The 18,505-nt window shown below is 38.7% G+C and overlaps 1 protein-coding gene and 1 long non-coding RNA gene across 8 annotated transcripts in view; one reads left to right on the plus strand and one right to left on the minus strand.

Moving 5' to 3' along the window:
* Window positions 1-452: 452 nt before the first annotated feature.
* LOC308404115 (uncharacterized protein) overlaps window positions 453-18,505 on the minus strand; it is a 20,883-nt gene continuing 2,830 nt past the window's right edge. Inside the window, exons 1-5 of one of the 6 annotated variants that reach the window (XR_013973064.1) lie at window positions 2,625-2,759; window positions 1,878-1,968; window positions 1,666-1,795; window positions 1,432-1,509; window positions 453-1,233 (exon numbers count right to left, since the gene is read on the minus strand). Coding sequence is in view for 5 of the 6 variants with exons in the window: in XM_080893985.1 (XP_080750111.1) it covers window positions 1,157-1,233; window positions 1,432-1,509; window positions 1,666-1,800; window positions 1,878-1,968 (381 nt within the window). In the remaining variant the exon portion in view is untranslated. Of the gene's footprint in view, window positions 1,234-1,431; window positions 1,510-1,665; window positions 1,801-1,877; window positions 1,969-2,078; window positions 2,553-2,624; window positions 2,760-18,505 lie in introns of those variants that run through there. The other 5 variants (XM_080893987.1, XM_080893986.1, XM_080893989.1 and 2 more) reach the window with 5 other exon arrangements.
* Window positions 4,304-8,197, plus strand: LOC308404116. Of its 2 annotated transcripts, XR_013973065.1 has the most exons (4): window positions 4,304-4,440; window positions 4,528-5,515; window positions 5,803-6,009; window positions 6,243-8,197. It is a non-coding gene; the product is annotated as an uncharacterized lncRNA (long non-coding RNA). The 2 variants fall into 2 exon arrangements; XR_013973066.1 differs by having other exon boundaries at window positions 5,803-8,195.

The raw sequence follows: 18,505 nt of genomic DNA on the forward strand, positions 1-18,505 counted from the left end.
ATTAAAAAAAACACACACACAATGACATGCAGGCACAACCAAATGATGTTAAAAAAAAAACTGGTCCATTTCCATTTTATTAAGTTCCAGTTATAATTTTTAATGTTTTAAATCTTTCAAAAACGTGAAATCATTTTACTGTTACACAGCAAATTCTGGTCTTTGGAATAAACTCTCAGGGAGTTCAGATTAACTACATTTGAGTGTACATGCGTGACCATCGAATGAACTCTAGTGCAGAGTTAGAGTAACTCTTTTCCGGGAGTTGATTTTTCAACTCTTTATAGGAGTTAAAACTAAACTCTCACGGAGTGAAATTTCTACTACCATATAGAGTAAAATTTAACTCATAACTAGAGTTAAGTTTGATATTAACTCTTTTGTAGTGTTACTCATCAATTGAAAAAAGTTTTAGGTTTTTGGTGCAAATTACTACAAAAACACAATAGTGATTATTATGAATGTATGGATTTTATTTATCAAAAATAACATATTCAAATATGAATGCTGCATGGATTAACATACATTCTGTGTAACAGTACTGTAATAGCATAATATCCACCATTATTGGCAGCTAAACAGTTGAGGTCAGAAAGGCCTAACATTGGGCGAAAAGAAAAAAAAAAACAGAATTAAAGGAAAAAAATGACTACAGAATAAGCACTTCTTGTAATGCAGTGTTAACGTGAGGAAGACTCTGTAAAGTCTCCATCAAGCCAACAAATTAAGTAATGCAACTCTCTCACAGAACATAAAATTTTGAATCACACCCATATGACATTTGGGCATCAAAACATTTGAAATGTCTTACTTTCTCCCTTTCTAGGACCAGTATCTTCTTAAAAATGGTTTCATTTACCTGAAAAGCAGGACACTGATCATGGAAACACGTTTCATGGTTAACATGCATAACAAAAACAGAGAGAGAGCGAGAGAGAGAGAGCAAGTCTTATTACACACTACAGTTGCAGAGCAAACTACATGAAATACTATATTAAATTATTTTTCTCTAATCTGTTTTATCTTCGTGTTTAAGCTTTTTCAAGTAATGGCAACTAAAGAGTCAAGTATAAGTCAATTAAGTACTGTATCTACATTTCTTTCATGTATGCTGTCCAATAGAGGCTGAACCATTTGAAGTCCGGCATCACTTGTGTCACTGCTCTGACTGCTGGTGGTTGAGACAGACAATGTATCTGTTAGACTTGGAGAGGAGGGCTCTTCCACATGTTGCTTCAGGACAGTCAAATTTGAGGGTGACAAATAAAAATATTAGAATACAAGGTATATACAATCAAAAACACAACACAACAAAGATACCATTTATGCACACAGGGCCAGTAAATTGCACGGTTTGATTAAATTATACTTTCTCCCAGGAGAACAGATGGTTATTTTGTATTTTATTATGGTAATATACAATTTACATACCACAAGGTGTGAGTGTCACATAGTGTGTTAGGTCTGAGCAGTCACGCAGCTTCTTGGATGATTGTGTTTCCAGGATGTCTGAAATGCATGTGATAAATCCAACTTACTGTTGAGCCATGAAAACAGCATTTTGTGATTGTTACCACAGGATATTAGACAAATTAAAAATGTTTATTTAAGAGTAACTGTACAAATCAAATCCTTCAAAATCTATCAGAGCATATATTTACTTACCTTCAGCTGTATAGATGACAAAACACACCTCTTTGACTGCTGCAAGTTCAGGAAAGATATCCTCATCCACCTCTATATCCTGCTCATCCGTGACTTTCAGTGCTGCATTTTCTGGTATGAGAAACTTCTGCTGCACTGAAGTAAAATCATCACTTAGTTAATAACAACATTATCATTTCTTCTTTAATGACTTAGTACAAACCATAACTTACCTGCTCTCACAAAATCTGTGAAGCTGACTTCTTCCAATTTTGCATATTTCTTTGTCTCTCTGTGTTTTACTTTTATCAACATCTTGGCCACCTATGGAAAAAAATACCTTTACTACTATGAAACACAACACAAGAAGAAGAGGTTGTTTATGGTAACTCTATGTAAACTGTGTATAACTTAATCAACGAACACTGTCTTACATTGAGTTAGCCTGTCCACACTAAATATTGCTTAAAATCTATTTAGCTAGGCTGGTTTAGCAGACAATGTGACTGCATGTTTGCTGTGTCCTTGTCTTTACAGTTCTGGAGACAGGGTTGTGTGCATGTCTCAGTGTGCAGCAGGACTAACTAACTGATGTTAATGGTACCTCAACATCTCATCAGTGCAGGCTGCACCTCTCTTTGGTTAAATACGGCCATTACCATGAGTCTAAACAGAATATTACTGTAGTTAGCTAACGTTAAATTAAACGTTGGTGTTAAAATTAAGAAATAGAAATAAACGTTTTCATTGACAACGTGAAATGTGTATCTTAAAATACAGTAAGATAAGTAAGTTAGCTAACTTTTGACTAGCATTAGCCTAGCTGCTATCTCCAAATCAGCATAACATACAGAAAACACATGTAGTGCTAGTTAGTTAACTTTATATTTTACTTGTGCATCCATGTAACTGAATATATATATATATAAATAACATCACTACACTCACAGAAAATTCCAAAGTAAATAAAGTATTTTTACCTCCTACATGTCGGAGTCCAAGAAAGAAACACAGATAGGCGCTGTAACGGTCGACAGACAAACAACACCAGCAATGTGTTGAATTAGACTCCTTAGCACCCAGTGAATGAACACCTAAATATTACACCGCTTTAGAGTATTCCCCAACACTGACTGTAGTATAAGGTGAAAAATAAACTCCCGGAATGTAACTCTTGCGCACTTTTATGCCTAACTCCAGAATATTTAACTCCAGTGATTTGCTGTGTATGTTTGGCCATTTACTTTTTTGCTTTTACTACATCCTAGAATTGTTCATTAATTGTCAGGTTATGGAATTTGCAACATCAAGTTAAACCGAGGCTCTTTGGAAGTTAAAATGTCAAGCAGATTTTTATGTTACGGTGACTACATTTTGTAAGTTACAAATATAGTTCGCCAAGACAGCATAACGGTTTCTAAACAGCTGCGCATTAATACCACAATGTTGTATTTTCATGTGTCAAGTTCGCAACGCGCATTAATCCCAGAGGCCGAAAAGGCAGCAGCGATGAGTGCTCCGCCTCCGCGCTGAAAATGACTCTCAGGGGGTTATCCACGGAGGAGCTCCTTAAAAAGTTGATGGAAGAAGGCATTGATGTGTCAGACGACAAGGCGCAAAGATTTAGAGGTAAGTCGGGTGTGATTTTGTGTTTTTATAAAAATTACAACGTGTAATTTTACAGTAGAGTTAGCAAAAGTCCGAAGAGCTAGATTTAGCATGGGCGAAAGCTAGCCGTTAGCTAAGTTTTAAACAAAGAAAGGTACAAATGTGGACTATTTAGACTGTTGGTGGAATGTTCAACGTCTGTCTGCCCGCCGTATTCGAGTGTTTTATCAATAAATAGTGACGAACCCTGTACAACAATGTAAAAAAATCAATAATTTCTCAAAACATGCTAGTATGTAAATATAGCTATTAACAAAATCATTTTCTAAGCAAAATTTATGGCATCTAACTTGTTTCCCGCTCAAAGGGATTTTAAACAATGGAAGGTACACATTTGTACCATTCCACCTACTTAGTGGGATTTTCGAATATGAGAGCTGTAAGCTATGCGCAAGGACATTTACACTTACTTACATTTTTATATTACCAGTTAATTTATATTAACAATTAATCAAGAGAATTAATTGTAACTTCCTTTTGGGGAATATAGACAGATTCACAATGATAGCTTATTATTATTATTATAATATCGTGGCTCAGGGGGTTGGGAATCGCATCTGTAACCGGAAGGTCGCCGGTTCGATCCCCGGGCTCTCTGTCCTGGTCGTTGTGTCCTTGGGCAAGACACTTTACCCTACTTGCCTACTGGTGTTGGCCAGAGGGGCCGATGGCGCGATATGGCAGCCTCGCTTTTGTCAGTCTGCCCCAGGGCAGCTGTGGCTACAACTGTAGCTGCCTCCACCAGTGTGTGAATGTGAGAGTGAATGAATAGTGGCATTGTAAAGCGCTTTGGGTGCCTAGAAAAGCGCTATATAAATCCAATCCATTATTATTATTATTACTATTATTATTATGTATTGACCATAATGTCACTTTAAAACTAAATTTGAAAATGGTTTTATTTTTATTTCATACTGTACTTTATATTTCAGATAACGATGTAGATGGAGAGACGGTAGACTGTGGACTCACGGAGACCATGGTTGCATATCTTTTTGACAAGTCTTTCAAAAAGCAGCTGAAGTTCAGAGACTTCACAAACCGCTACAAGGAAGTCATCATCACTTTACAACCGGTCGACCCATTTGAAGGTACAGTTGAAGGTCCAGTGTCCCAAGCAAACCAGAGGTAGGTTGTGATAAATGTCTAAATTTGCATATGCATTTAAGTGCTTGCAAAATGGCTAGTTAATGCTGTTTCCCTACTGTATTGCAGTTCTATACCTTCTTGCCGTAGACTGCCTGCAGTTATTTCCATTCCAAAATTCCCACAAGATGTCCAGAGTCGCTTGGATCTCAAAGAACCAGTCCAGAAAGAACAGAAGTACCGAAACAAAATAATTGGGACTCTTTATGAAATGCTGTCACAGTACACAATGTAAGGGTTCCGTTCTGAATAATTACATTAATTTTTTAATATTAATATTGCTGTTGTACGAAAGGCAGAGAACAAATGCTTAGCCCATCTCCCTCCCAATTTGGAGACCAGCGTTCGAGTCTGGCGTGACACACGGTTCAATTGAACTGGCAATAGTGGTAAAACCATACATCCTGTGTCTCCAGACCTTGTCTGGACTATGATATCCAAAGTGTTCATTTTCGAATTTGCTCAAGAGTAAATTAATAATTCAGGACTGCAGTCAATTAATTAATGAAGTTTGGGAGAGGTGTGGCTGTTTGTCCATGCCCATTTTTAAAAAATTAAAATCAACTTTAGCTACATTGATTTGACATTGGTCTATAACATACTATTTACGGTAATAACAATATGATTAGAAGAATTGAAGAACAGAAAAGCCCCCAGGAAAGGATAAGAGTAATCAGTGTACTGTGGGTTGTTTTTCTTATGTTTGAAACAGGTACCCAACCCACTCAGACTACATCCAGGTCATCAAAGCCCTGATTGTGAAGTATCCTTTATTAAAAGAGATGTACACGGAAATGGTTATGTGAGTACCTCTCCTTTTTTGTTTCTTTTATAGATTATATTAATATAAAGTAAGCATAATTAACTACTTATATACATTTGAAACAACTAGGACACCTGGCACAGCCAACTCAAGAGAAAGTTCAAAGCAGAACGGGCTCCCCTAATCAGCAATGAAGAAGTGAACCGGGTTAAAGAAAAGTTTGGACGCACGCAGAAACATCGGACCACAGAGGAATCCAGCAGCTCCTGTCTGAAGAGACTGAAGCCCTCTCTCGTAAGTCCTCACACCCTCAGCCTCTAAGAGCTAAGGTAACATATGTAGTCTTATTATCACTGTAAAGCTAAAAGTTAACATTAATTGAAAGAAACATGTTAACAGATAACATTAACATAGAAAAAGGAACTTCACAGTTGATTTAACAAAAGTCAGCTCAACTTGCAATTCCTATTCAACATTTTTGCATTTTTTTCAAAGCATTTGGTGTACAAATTACCGCATTTCGAGTAACATTAACTTATCAGATTTTACTTATGATAATACTGATATCTGCTTTGATAAAGGATTCGTGCTTTGTGGGGGAAGATGCAGCCTCCGTTGATGCTCATATCAAGGTGCTAAATGATCAGCACAAGAAGCTACATCCTGACACAGCACTGGTGAAAGACCGCATGACAAAAACCTTTGCATGGAGACGTCGAGAGGTAGCTGAAGGAATGTGTACTGTGGACCTATTAAAGAGATATCCATTCCTGGGGACATCTGCAGGGGTAAGAATTGTTAAGATGATTGGGGAAACAGCTAATGATTTTTTTGTCTCTAAATCTGATTATTATTTTCTGTACTAACTGATTATTCAATCTGTTCATTATCTTTAGAATTTTTGTTCAAGGGTTAAAGCACTTTACATTTATCTCCAGTCTGTGTCTTTAAACATGTCAAAAGTTTAAATCCTCAATGTAAAATGTCATTCTTTTGTCTATTCTGCTCTTTTCATTTCCAGTTGTGTGATGAGGTTGATTTAATGCATCCCTGCCAAGACAACATCTGTCGCCGCTTTAGCGAAAACTTCACTGCTGTTCTTCAAAATATTCTTCAAATGACCAAGGATTTGCCACTGAAGAAGGTCTACATGGAGGCAAGAGAGAATGCACTTGCTGAAGACATTACAGGTGCTAATTTGACCTCATACAAATAGTAAATTTTGTGACAATTCATTTGCTCTCTCTTCCAAAGATAATTGATGTACGATAGTGCTATGTCAAGAGCATGTTAATGGGAATTTGCATGCTATCAAAATCTAATGAAGTGAATTTGCATCTGTATGACCTAGGAATTGACTTCAAGGGGGCACTTCTCCTCTTGCCATCCATCTTCAAGGAGAAGATAGAAGATTTCATCATCCTTGGAGAGGTAAATGCATGATGCAATGCATAGCCTTTGGCCACAAGTTTCATTCTCGGTGTTTTGTTGGCATGGAGCTGAATTCAGCTGCGGTTCAGCATCACAGCTAAGCTAATGTAGGGAAAACACTGCTGTTAATTTACAGTGCTGCTGTGATCTTGGGTTTTGTCTGGTGTTTATATAGATAGATAGACCTTTATTGTCCCCTTAGGGAAATTCTTCTTCACAGGTACTGTCACTGTCAGGGGTGATTGCTTTTGCCCTTGAATATTATGTCAAACTTTAGCAGCTTATCAAACACTACCACAACAGTCATTGGTCAAGAAGCTTTTTGTTTGGAGTAGGGGCCATGTTTACAGGTTATCAGAATAGACAGTTTTGTTTTGCAGCAAAAAAAAGAAGGTAATTTGAGGAATCTGTTGAAAATCCACTTGGCACATATTGCTTAAACATACTGTATACTAATGTTTTTCTTCCTCTTCTGCAGAATACTCCCACGAGTCCATACCCAACCATTCGAATGAAGGATAAGAGTTGGACAACTGCCCTCTCAAGACAGTGTCGCTGTGTTGTGACAGTTGAAGGAGTGGATGTTTGCTCGTGCCGCTCGCTGGATGAGGCCTACATCTCAGCATTCTCCACCTTCTTCGTGTTCAACATGACCTACCCTGCATACTTCAAGAAAACACTTGTCTTTCTTCAGAACTGCATTGTCAACATAGGAAACCAGGGAGACAAACCCCTGCCAGTAAGTGTCACCAGGGTACTTAACCAACTCTATTAAATATGCCCCCACTCCACAAATGTTCAAAATGTTCAAAAAGGGCATTTACTCTGAGGAAGTTGATTACACATGTTGGGTTAGTACACGCACATGAGCCTCATTTCAGCATCACTTGTGGAATAAATGACTGCCAGGCAGCTTTTTCCAAGTATCACTCTTTTCGACGCCATGTGTATCGCAAACACAAACCCTCTGTTTTGAATAGCCTTGAGGTAGTTGAAGATGGATTTGAAAACCATGCACACAAAGAGGTTGAAGACCCACACACACACAGTTCAGACGAGACGCACACAGTTCAGCGGCCCACACCACCTAGTATGGACAGTTTGCTTGATAATTTAGGAGCTCATTTATTTAGCTTTATTCTCAAATGTACTGAAAAAAATAACCTTCCACACTCTGTTCAGCAAGACATCGTTGATGATCTTAGTTTTCTTTTGTGTTTTTTTAAAGAAAACTACGACTCGTTTATTCGTTATCATTTGGATAAACATGGTTTCCGCCTCAGTGATTGTCCAGAACTTGAGCAGGTTTTGTCTACTTCAGATTTTTTCCAGAAAGCATGTGATTCAATTCGTTCACCATTTATGATAAAAGAACACTGCAAATCAAAAATGAACATGACAGAACCTATCAGTTACACAGTAAGAGACCATTCTGGTGTGAAAATTGGTAGTTATTCGTATGTTCCAATCCCACAGGTATTAAACAAATACTGTCAGGTGGAGGATGTGTGGAAACAAATTGTTCTGGATAACCACAGAAATCAAGATGATGATGTTTTGACTGATTACAAAGATGGCATGTATTTTAAGGACCACTCATTTTTCAAAGACCATCCTCAAGCTCTAAGACTTCATTTTTATGAAGATGAATTTGAAATTGTGAACGCACTTGGTGCAAAACGAAATAAATACAAAATCTGTGCATTTTATTATACTATAGGAAACATAAGTGGAAAACATCGCTCAAAGTTGAGTCACATTCATTTAGCCTTACTGGTTCGCCATTCACATTTAAAAGAGTGTGGGCTTGAAACTATACTTCAGCCCTTGATAACTGACTTGAAGATGCTGTCCACAGAGGGTTTCACTATCTGTGTCGATGAAGTAGAGCACACAGTTCATGCTGCTCTTGCTACCATTTCATGCGACAACCTTTCCGCTCATATGATTGGGCGTTTCTCAATGTCTTTCAATACAGGCAGAATATGCCGATTTTGTATGGCCTCGCACTCGGAGATACAACAGCGCTTTTGTGAGGACCATTTTGTTATTAGAACAACCAAAGTACATGAGTACCACATAAACTGTGTGGAAAACAACCCAGAGAGTGCTGCTTTGTACGGTGTGTATGGTAACTGTACATTTGATGCACTGCCTTACTTTGATGTGACCCAGTCTCTTCCCCCAGATGTAATGCACGACTTGATGGAGGGGGTTATTCCTTTGGTAATGAACTTGGTTATTTGTAAAGCTCACAGGGAAAAGCACATTACCATATATGAAATCAATGATGAGCTGAAAAATGTGAAGTTTGGGAGGAATGACAAGCCGAACAGACCAGTGCCACTGACGGAAAAGATGCTTCGAAATTCTAACATAGTTGGATCAGCCAGTCAAAAATGGTGCCTTTTCAGGCTCTTGCCTTTTTTAATGGCTCCCCATGTTCCACCTGGCACTCCATACTGGCATGTGTTCTTATTATGTTCAGAAATCGTAGATCTTGTAATGGCTACAAATGTGAGAAAAGATGAGCTTGCTCATTTAAACCTGCTTATTCAAGAATTTCTTGAAATGACTACAGAAGTGTTTGGAAATGTTTTAACACCCAAGTGTCACTACCTTATTCACTACCCAAGGCTGATTTTGATGTATGGTCCTCTTCGCCCTTTGTGGTGTATGAGATATGAAAGCAAGCATCAATATTTCAAAAATATAGCAAGTAAATGCAAAAACTTTGTAAACATCACTGCAACTCTTAGCAATCGTCATCAAATGAAACAGTGCTGGGAGTTTTCTTCAGGTAGGTTGCTTGTTGACTTTGAACATTCACGCAGCACAAGTGTCAGTGTGCCATTTTCATCTCTGCCAGGTGACTTACAGAATGCTCTGGAAATGCACAAAAGTTTTACAGATGTGCATTTTCAGGATAAAGTGCTTCAGCGTGTGTCGGCTATATCTGTCAGCAGTGTCAAATATGAACTTGAGGATGTTTTTGTAGTTGGCCATGTACACACTGAAGCCATACCTATATTCTTTAAAATCAAGTATATTTTGAATGTTGATACTTGTTGGGTATTGTGTGGGAAACTGTTACTTCCTCGCACTTATGAATGTCATTTCCATGCTTACCAAGTGGCAGTTGACAATGACTGGATCCTGTTCAATCCAGGAAATGAATTAGACTTTCAAGCTCTAGACACCTATTTAGTTGATGATAAGCTATTTGTGTCCTTGAGGTATTCTGTGTGACGTGATTGCAAGAACATTTTCCACTTTGTCTATATATATGACATATATATATATATATATATATATATATATATATATGTAATGAACATATATATTCTGGCTTGATGAAGTAGAGCAAAACATTTGTGTGGACAGTTTTTTAAATACATGCCATCTCTGTGATCCGTCAAAACATTGTGTTCAGGTGTTTAATGTCTTTATGTGATTGTTTACTTTTTTAAAATGAATGTATTTTTCTTGACATGTCCTATGGCAATATACGAATGTAATCAAGGACGTATTCCTGTGGTTTAAATGCTTTGATGTGATTCTATTATCGAAAATAAATGGTTAAATAACCAAATATTTTGGACTATTGGCGGTACATTTTTGTCTCTTTAGGTACAAAATAGGTTGTCGCTGGGGGGGTACTAGGGCTGGGCGATATGACCCAAAATTCATATCTCGATATTTTTTACCTGGACGGCGATATAAGATATATATCTCGATTTTTTTTTTTAAAGCCATGAAGTAAGAACAAAAAGAGAGTTCTTAGTCAAAGCTGTGTCCCAGATGTCACACAGGCACTTTTATTAACATAGAGCATAGATGTACATAAGATTTACTCAAAAATAAATTATGAGCATTTATTAAATAATAATGCTCCATAAATAAAAGAAAACAATGTTGTTTTTGTGCATAACAAAAAGCTCACAATTGTGCAGTCAAAATGTAAACTAAAAGACGCTGAGTAACAAAGACAGATTTCACAGCTGCTCTGTTCCCAACTTCTACTGTGTGACTGACAGTCTTGAGTTTGAAATCCTCTTCGTAACCACGTCTCTTAACAGGTGCCATTTATGGTCCTTATACACAGTAGGGTAATATTACGTTGAAGCACAGTACGTATCACTCCGCGAAGCTCCTCGGTAGCCGTAATGCTCCGACAATCCATCAAGCGGTGCAGCACCGTAGCTTACCAAAGTCGTACTAAAACATTTTTGACAGATTGCTGAGCGCTGTGTACCACATAAAATCGGTTAGTGGCCATCAAGCACAACCAGAATTCATACATAAGGCGCGCTGTCAACTTTTGAGAAAATGCAAGGATTTTAGGCGTTAGCGTGGTTAGCTCGTTAGCGTGGTTAGCTAGCTAACACGTTGACGGCGTCCAGCCCCACGCACGGGGCGATGCGCAGTAACTCGTTAACGGAGATTTGCCGTGTCCATCTTGTCGCTTCCTGCAGGTGAAGCGATGGGGGAGGAGGGGGAGCTGTGTTTATTGAAGGAGGGGCGAGGCCGAGTAACGTTGCGTAAAGACAAAAGTGGACGAAAGAGGCAAACTTGCGGCTCCACAAGTATAATTATAACGTAACATAGACTATATCGATATAAAGGATATTGTCACATCTTATATCTCGTATAAAAATATATCGATATTTTTTAAAAACTCGATATATCGCCCAGGCCTACGCACATGGCCGATTGTTGAGTGAAACAGATGAACCAGAATTGGTTTGTAAAAATGGTGCAACTTCAGTGATGTGGAACTGGTTTGGTGTTTGTCCGTCAGATACACGACAAAGCACATTTTTTTGCAGAACATGCAAGCGGCCGTCGTTATTGTCGTATTTGTCGGACTAAGATGCTCTTAAATCTGGGAGTAATCTGGGTTCTAAACTCCGTATGCGTCAGGTCAAACGAACACTGCAGCATCACCGAGAGTTAAAAACTGTCTAAATTCTTTCATATTTAATAAAACGATCAGCATTGCTGCTTTACCAGGTGTAACTATGAAGTTTAACTTCCAAGCATCCATGAAAACAAAATTTATTACATTTAACGGAGTTAGAAGTTAGCGGGAAGCTAGCGGAAGTTAGCTCGCTAGTTTCGCTAGTTACTTAAGCATGATATTGCATGTTCTGACTGAGAGATTTCTGAAAAAATTCAAACGTACAGCTCTGCTATCACTTCCAACATAAATGAAGACAGGAAACTAAACAGCAGTGACGTTTGTAGGGTTACTGAAGTTGGGCTAGCTGATATATAATGATGTGCTACGTGATCGCTAGCGACACAGCTATGTTAGCATAACATAAACAGTGAAGCTGGAGGACGAACACTAACACTTTTCCACTTATAAAAGTTAACGTTAAGGTTCCTGATAGATAGAGACAAATGCAATCGCATGGCAGGATGCTGTAAACGGACCAAACTTCAGTCAGGAGAACAACTGAGATAATCCATCCACAATACAAGGTTAGTTATTAATATACTGCAACAACATGGAAATAGAGCAGCTGCCAGAGAATTCAACATTAATGAATCAATGGTACAGAAGTGGAGGAAGCAAGAAGAATGAGTTTAATAAAGTTTGATTTATTTGACTGCTTTGTTTCACTTAATGTGCCTTATAATCCTGTGCACCTTATGGTCCGAAAAATACATACTGCACACTGCAGTTTAATGTTGCAAAGCACCTCTTTTTAACTTCAGTGGATATTATACATGGTTATGCTCAGGATATGTCAGCCCATTTCTACTGGAAATGCCTTTTGGTTAAACTTTCAGCAAGGAATTTGCATTTGCACTGTTACATTTTTATAAAGCTTTAATGTACATAAAAACCAGCTTCTTGTTTAAGTGAAAATAAATGGAAGGTTGCCTTTTTGCGCTAGTAATATTGTGGAGTTGTATTTTGTCTTGCATCAATTATATCGTCACTTATATCGTTATCGCAAATTTTCAAATATATATCGTGATAAATATTTTTGGCCATATCGCCCTGCTCTACTAGGCAGTATCGTTAGAAGACATAGCATACATTTTCACTGCTATGCAGATGACACCCAGCTCTATCTGTCCATGAAGCCAGATAACACACACCAATTAGTTAAACTGCAGGAATGTCTTAAAGACATAAAGACCTGGATGGCCGCTAACTTTCTGCTTCTTAATTCAGATAAAACTGAGGTTATTGTACTCGGCCCTGAAAATCTTAGAAATATGGTATCTAACCAGATTCTTACTCTGGATGGCGTTACCTTGGCCTCCAGTAACGCTGTGAGGAACCTTGGAGTCATTTTCGACCAGGACATGTCCTTCAACGCACATATTAAACAAATATGTAAGACTGCGTTCTTCCATTTGTGCAACATCTCTAAAATTAGAAATATCTGTCTCAGAGTGATGCTGAAAAACTAGTTCATGCATTTATTACTTCAAGGCTGGACTACTATAATTCATTATTATCAGGATGTCCAAAAAACTCGCTGAAAAGCCTTCAGCTAATCCAAAATGCTGCAGCAAGAGTACTGACAGGGACTAGAAAGAGAGAGCAGATTTCTCCTGTTTTGGCTTCCCTTCATTGGCTTCCTGTTAAATCCAGAATTGAATTCAAAATCCTGCTCCTCACATACAAGGTCTTAAATAATCAGGCCCCATCTTATCTTAATGACCTTGTAGTACCATATCACCCTATTAGAGCACTTCGCTCTCGCTCTGCAGGCCTACTTGTTGTTTCTAGAGCAGGGCTCGCAAAATCGCTAGCCCGACGTCCCAGGGCTAGCGATTTTTCCAGTCGGGCTACCAAAATCTATCTCAGCCCTGCCCGTCGGGCTATCATAGGTAGGAAAAATATATGTCAATGCTTTTGCATTCTTTCGGCAATGTAGTTGGGTAATTATGTCATTGGCATCGGTGAGCCACTGTCAATATGTCACATATTGAAATCGCGTTTGAATTTGCGCTTGTTTTTTGCTTCACTTTGCAATCGCGCGAACTGCGCATAGAGAGCGACAGTACTGATTGGTGAGTGACGATAATTTGCGCACCAATTCCTCTGACATCGTCTTATCAATCGTTAGCTTACTATGCAAACATGACAAGTGAAATCTCCCACAGCAAGCTTAAACATGTGAGAGGTTGATCGCGCAGAGAATTGCTGACAACGTGAGTGCGTGTGTAAAAGCAGCAGGATATATATTTTAGTTCAGCCAAATAAGACAGGTCAGGGTGAAGAAGTGACAGCCAAAGAAAAGCTTACCACAAAACGGAAAAGAACAAAAGGAAAGTGCAGCTTTATGGTTTCATGGACAAAAGAATTTCTGTGGCTGCAATATGACAAGCTAAATAACCAGGGGTGCACATAAGTGGTCCGCAGGTGCGCATTCGCTGTCAAAATAAAAAACGCGCACAAGATAAGAAGTTGCAACGCGTGTTTGCGTACATAAGATTTTCTGGAGGAGGACAGACATTTGTTTAGAACGCTTAAAGATGTCGAAGAAGCAAGCTCCTTTAATAAGCAATTACTTTGGTGTTCCTCCACCTCCAAAGAAATGTCAGAAGGAGTCCGAACCACAAAAGAAGCGCGTGTTCTCGGAAAAGTGGTTGCAGGAGGTGAGCTGGCTTCAAACAAATGATGAACGCACAGAGATGTGGTGCACAATGTGCCGTGAAAATCCCACTCTAGCGGACAAAAACAGTGCCTTTTATATGGACGCAAACGCGTGTTGCAACTTCTTATCTGGTGCGCGTCTTTTATTTTGACAGCGAATGCGCACCTGCGGACCACTTATGTGCACCCGTGTAAATAACATAATGTTCTGCCGGGTGTGTTGTTGGTTTTCCCTCGATTTCTGAGTCGACAAGCGTCTTTGTTACTGGGACCAGTAATTTTAAGAAAGGCCCCCATTAGAAGCCATGAGAAATGCAAGAAATGCATTATTATTATTCCAGAAATAAACAGTTAAACATTTTTCTGGAGTTACGATTTCATTTCAGTAGGTAAATAGTGTAAAACATATTTGCTTATATAGGAAATATCTGTTACACAGAGTGGTGATAGCATGACACGTTCAAGGTAACAGTGAATGAGCAACAACTGGACTTAAATACATAAATAGCCCTTTTTGAACTAGAAGTCATAGTCATACATTTCATTCACACCCAAATGCATTGGGGACAATCGAAGGTTCAGTATCTTGCCCTTTGACGTGTGGACTGATAGCATTGGGGACTGAAGCACTGATTAGTACGCATAGCCACAGCTGCCCAACATAAATGATTCCATGTTGGTTAAAGACCAAACCAATCAGCTGCATATACACTGCAAAAACTCAAAATCTTATCAAGTATATTTGTCTTGTTTCTAGTCAAAATTTCTCATCACACTTAAAATACGAGAAATCAGCTACAGATATTTCAGTGAGATATAGGAACTTGTGAAAAAGTCTTGAAAACATATTGTTTTATTTTTTGTACCTTTTAACATTTCACAAAGTAAACTTGTTTTGTATTATGAACACATGTTTTTGTTGGCTGGTTAGAGTTGCATGGATCGCAGATTTATCCGTTTTTTGTGAATATAAGCTGCTGACTGGTGAGCAGAATTTTCAGCTTGGTACGTTAGTGTTCATCGTCAGTTAATCATCAAACATATTTAGTGCTTATAACAAATATATTATGCTAAATAAAGACAGATTTTTCCACAATGTATATGATAGTAAGAGTTAGTAAACCTCTATTAAAGTCTCCCTCTGCAGTCTGTTGTTTCTTAGATTCAGCATTGAAACTGAATTTAAAACAAAACATAGATGACATTCTGTTGCCTCGGCAACCACCAAGATCTCACTGCCTACAGACATTGAGTAACTCTCATTGGATAATGTTAATAAATATCTTTCACTAAATATGAACGTTTTCTACCTGTCCTTGTTTAAATTATGAAAGAAGTTATTATGCCTGAGAATCTCTAGAATGTCGAATACTTTCCACTAAACAGTTGTCTTCTACTTTGGTTAGTTTTTTTAACAACCATTTAAAAAACATATTTTTCTTTAGTTTTATTTTTTACTGCAATTCCTGTAGAGTAGCTTTTATAGTGTTAATTCAGTATGTGCTACAAAATAAAAGCCTTTCCTTTACATTAGGTTTGTGGGCATTTTATTTTGAATTGTTCTAATCATGGCACTTCAAAGGAACAGCGCATCACAGGAACAGCCTGTGATGTCACTGTGCACATTCTACTGAAAAACCTATAAATAGGGGAGACATTCAACCAACTTCAGTGGATCTCGGATGGCAGAAACACAAAACAACCTGGTTGTTAAAACAAAGACAAGGCAGACGCAGAGAAACGCAGACGCAAACGCTGACGCATCTACAATGGCAGAAGCAAAAAAAGCCGCACAACCAAATACTGAAAAGTCTCCTGTGGCACAACCACCAAAGGAAACGGTTGTGAAACCAAAGAAACAACAAAAGCAAAAACAGAAAAGAGTGGCTGAAGAACCAAGAAGACCAATTACTCGGGCATATGCCCGGGCTCTTCTTGAAGCTCAAAACACCACGGGTTATGGAGCAAACCCGAAAAATGAAGAAGTGCAAAAAAACACTGAAGCCACTCCTGAAAAAGAAAAGGCTGAATCCCTCCCTATTTCAAATGCAAAGGAGGACATGGAGAGAGAGGGAAATAGGAAGAACCACAGCAGACCAAACCCTGTGCCTAACGGAGGGACTTGGCAATATCAACCCAATCCCACATTTAGACCCCCGTTTAATCCCTGGCACGAGATTGCTGCTCTCAGACACCAACTGGAAGCCTCCCAATACCATCAGAACAACCTTTACTGTAAAATGGTAGGTGCAAACAAGAGGGCCTCTTATCACCAGCTTGAGGTGAACAAACTTCGTGAAGAAATTCACGAGAACAAGCGAAATTATGAGGAAACAATTAAAGACCTCATAGAGCAGCTGGAAGAGGCTTCTAGTAATAAGCCCAATGACATCAGTGAGACAGACACTCTCACAAATGACAATGAAGCTATTGTCATATTGGATGAGGTGATTGCTACCCTGCAGGACCAAATCAGCCACCCTACCACAGAGCAGTGTGTGGAGTCTGCCACTCCAACCACAGAGGCTTCACACACTGACTCTGTAGGACTGAAGTCCTCTAAGGAGGCTGAATTTGAGCTCAAATGTAGGATTCAGCAAGAGCAGATTGAGATGCTCCAGAAACAGCTCCTAGCAGCTCAAAATCAGCTTGAAGAGCAGGCCGTTAAACATAGGCAGGAGCAGGAGACACTCAACCTGGAAATCAGTGACCTGAAATCCCAGCTCTGCCCCAACAAGGCCCTTCATGATTTGAAGAGAGAATCTCCTGAGCGAGAGCTGAAAGAGGCCAAAGATTGCTCACTTAAAATCCCACAGCAGCACAAAGAACAAAATTCCACTGCTGCAAATGAAATGCATAAATGTGAGCCTCTGAAAGAAAACGAGACTGGAGAACAGGAGAAGATGGAAAAAGAGGACTCACTGCCATCCACTGCAATGTCTCTGCAGGAGCCTCAGAAAGAAAAAGACACCACAGAACAACAGAAGATCGAAAAAGAAGAGTCAGCTGCATTTTCTGTACAGGAATCTTTGCAAAGTATACAAGACAAACAGAAAATGCTCAATGTCAAGGTGGCTGAACTCGAGAATGAAGTTAAGAGCCTGCCAGAGATTCCGCCAAGTAAGAAGAAGAAGAACAAGAAGAAGCGGAACTGTGTGCGTCCCCAATTTCACATAATTGGTGTCAACATCAAGTCCTAAAAATCATATTTATATACAACTAAATTGTCAGTGAACATTTGAACCCCTCTCGGTCGAGACAGAAGGCCACCCCTTCCTGAGCCCGGTTCTGTCAGAGGTTTCTTCCCATTAAGAGGGAGTTTTTCCTCTCCACTGTCGCAAAGTGCTTGCTCATAGGGGATTTGGGGGCTTTTTTTTAACACCAACCACTGGTAAGTTCACTGACATCAAATTTAAGACTCAGCAAATATGGAAATGGATCATCCGTCATCAAGTGAGGAATCATCCATTTAAAACATGTTTGCTGAGTCATATTTAGTTGTATATAAATATGATTTCTGTCACACTCAGGCCAATCACAGACTAATTTGGACAATTGGTAAAAAATAAATAAATTGAAAAAATTGAAAAAAAGTAGTTGTGTCATTGTTTCGTGTAGATTTCAAATAACATGCCATTTTATGTCAACATATTTCTGTTACATTTGTAGTGCTCGTGGTTTTATATTCTTATGATCCTGTTTGTTTGATGAGTATATCCTTCTTCCTTACTTCACATATTTACTGCTGCTTGGCTAGCTTTAGTCATGCTAGCATCAGCACGGGTAGAAACAGATACACATCAGAGACATCACATGTAGCTTGTGTTTATGTTCAGAGTGACATCTGATTTAAAAGCAGGCAGCAAAGCACTGAGCAGCATATCAGTCAGCACAGAAAGCAAATGCCATAAATGTCATCAATTAGGCTGGAATAGTTTGTTGTTTGTCTTCTATTGTAAGTGCTTTACATTTCAGCATGACATCCTGTATGTGTCCTAGGCAGTAGGGCTGGGCAATATTATACCGTTCACGGTAATACCAGTATAATGTTAGGCAACGATAGGAAAATTAAATATCGCGATAGAATATGAGTAACACGCGCATGCGCAGTGCCTTTGTTTTCATACGCACATGTAGGGCTGGGCGATATGACCCAAAATTCATATCTCGATATTTTTTACCTGGACGTCGATATAAGATATATATCTCGATTTTTTTTTTTAAAGCCA

The sequence above is a fragment of the Rhamphochromis sp. 'chilingali' genome (genome assembly GCF_963969265.1).
Source record: "Rhamphochromis sp. 'chilingali' genome assembly, chromosome: 10".
In the NCBI taxonomy this organism is placed as follows: Eukaryota; Metazoa; Chordata; class Actinopteri; order Cichliformes; family Cichlidae; genus Rhamphochromis; species Rhamphochromis sp. 'chilingali'.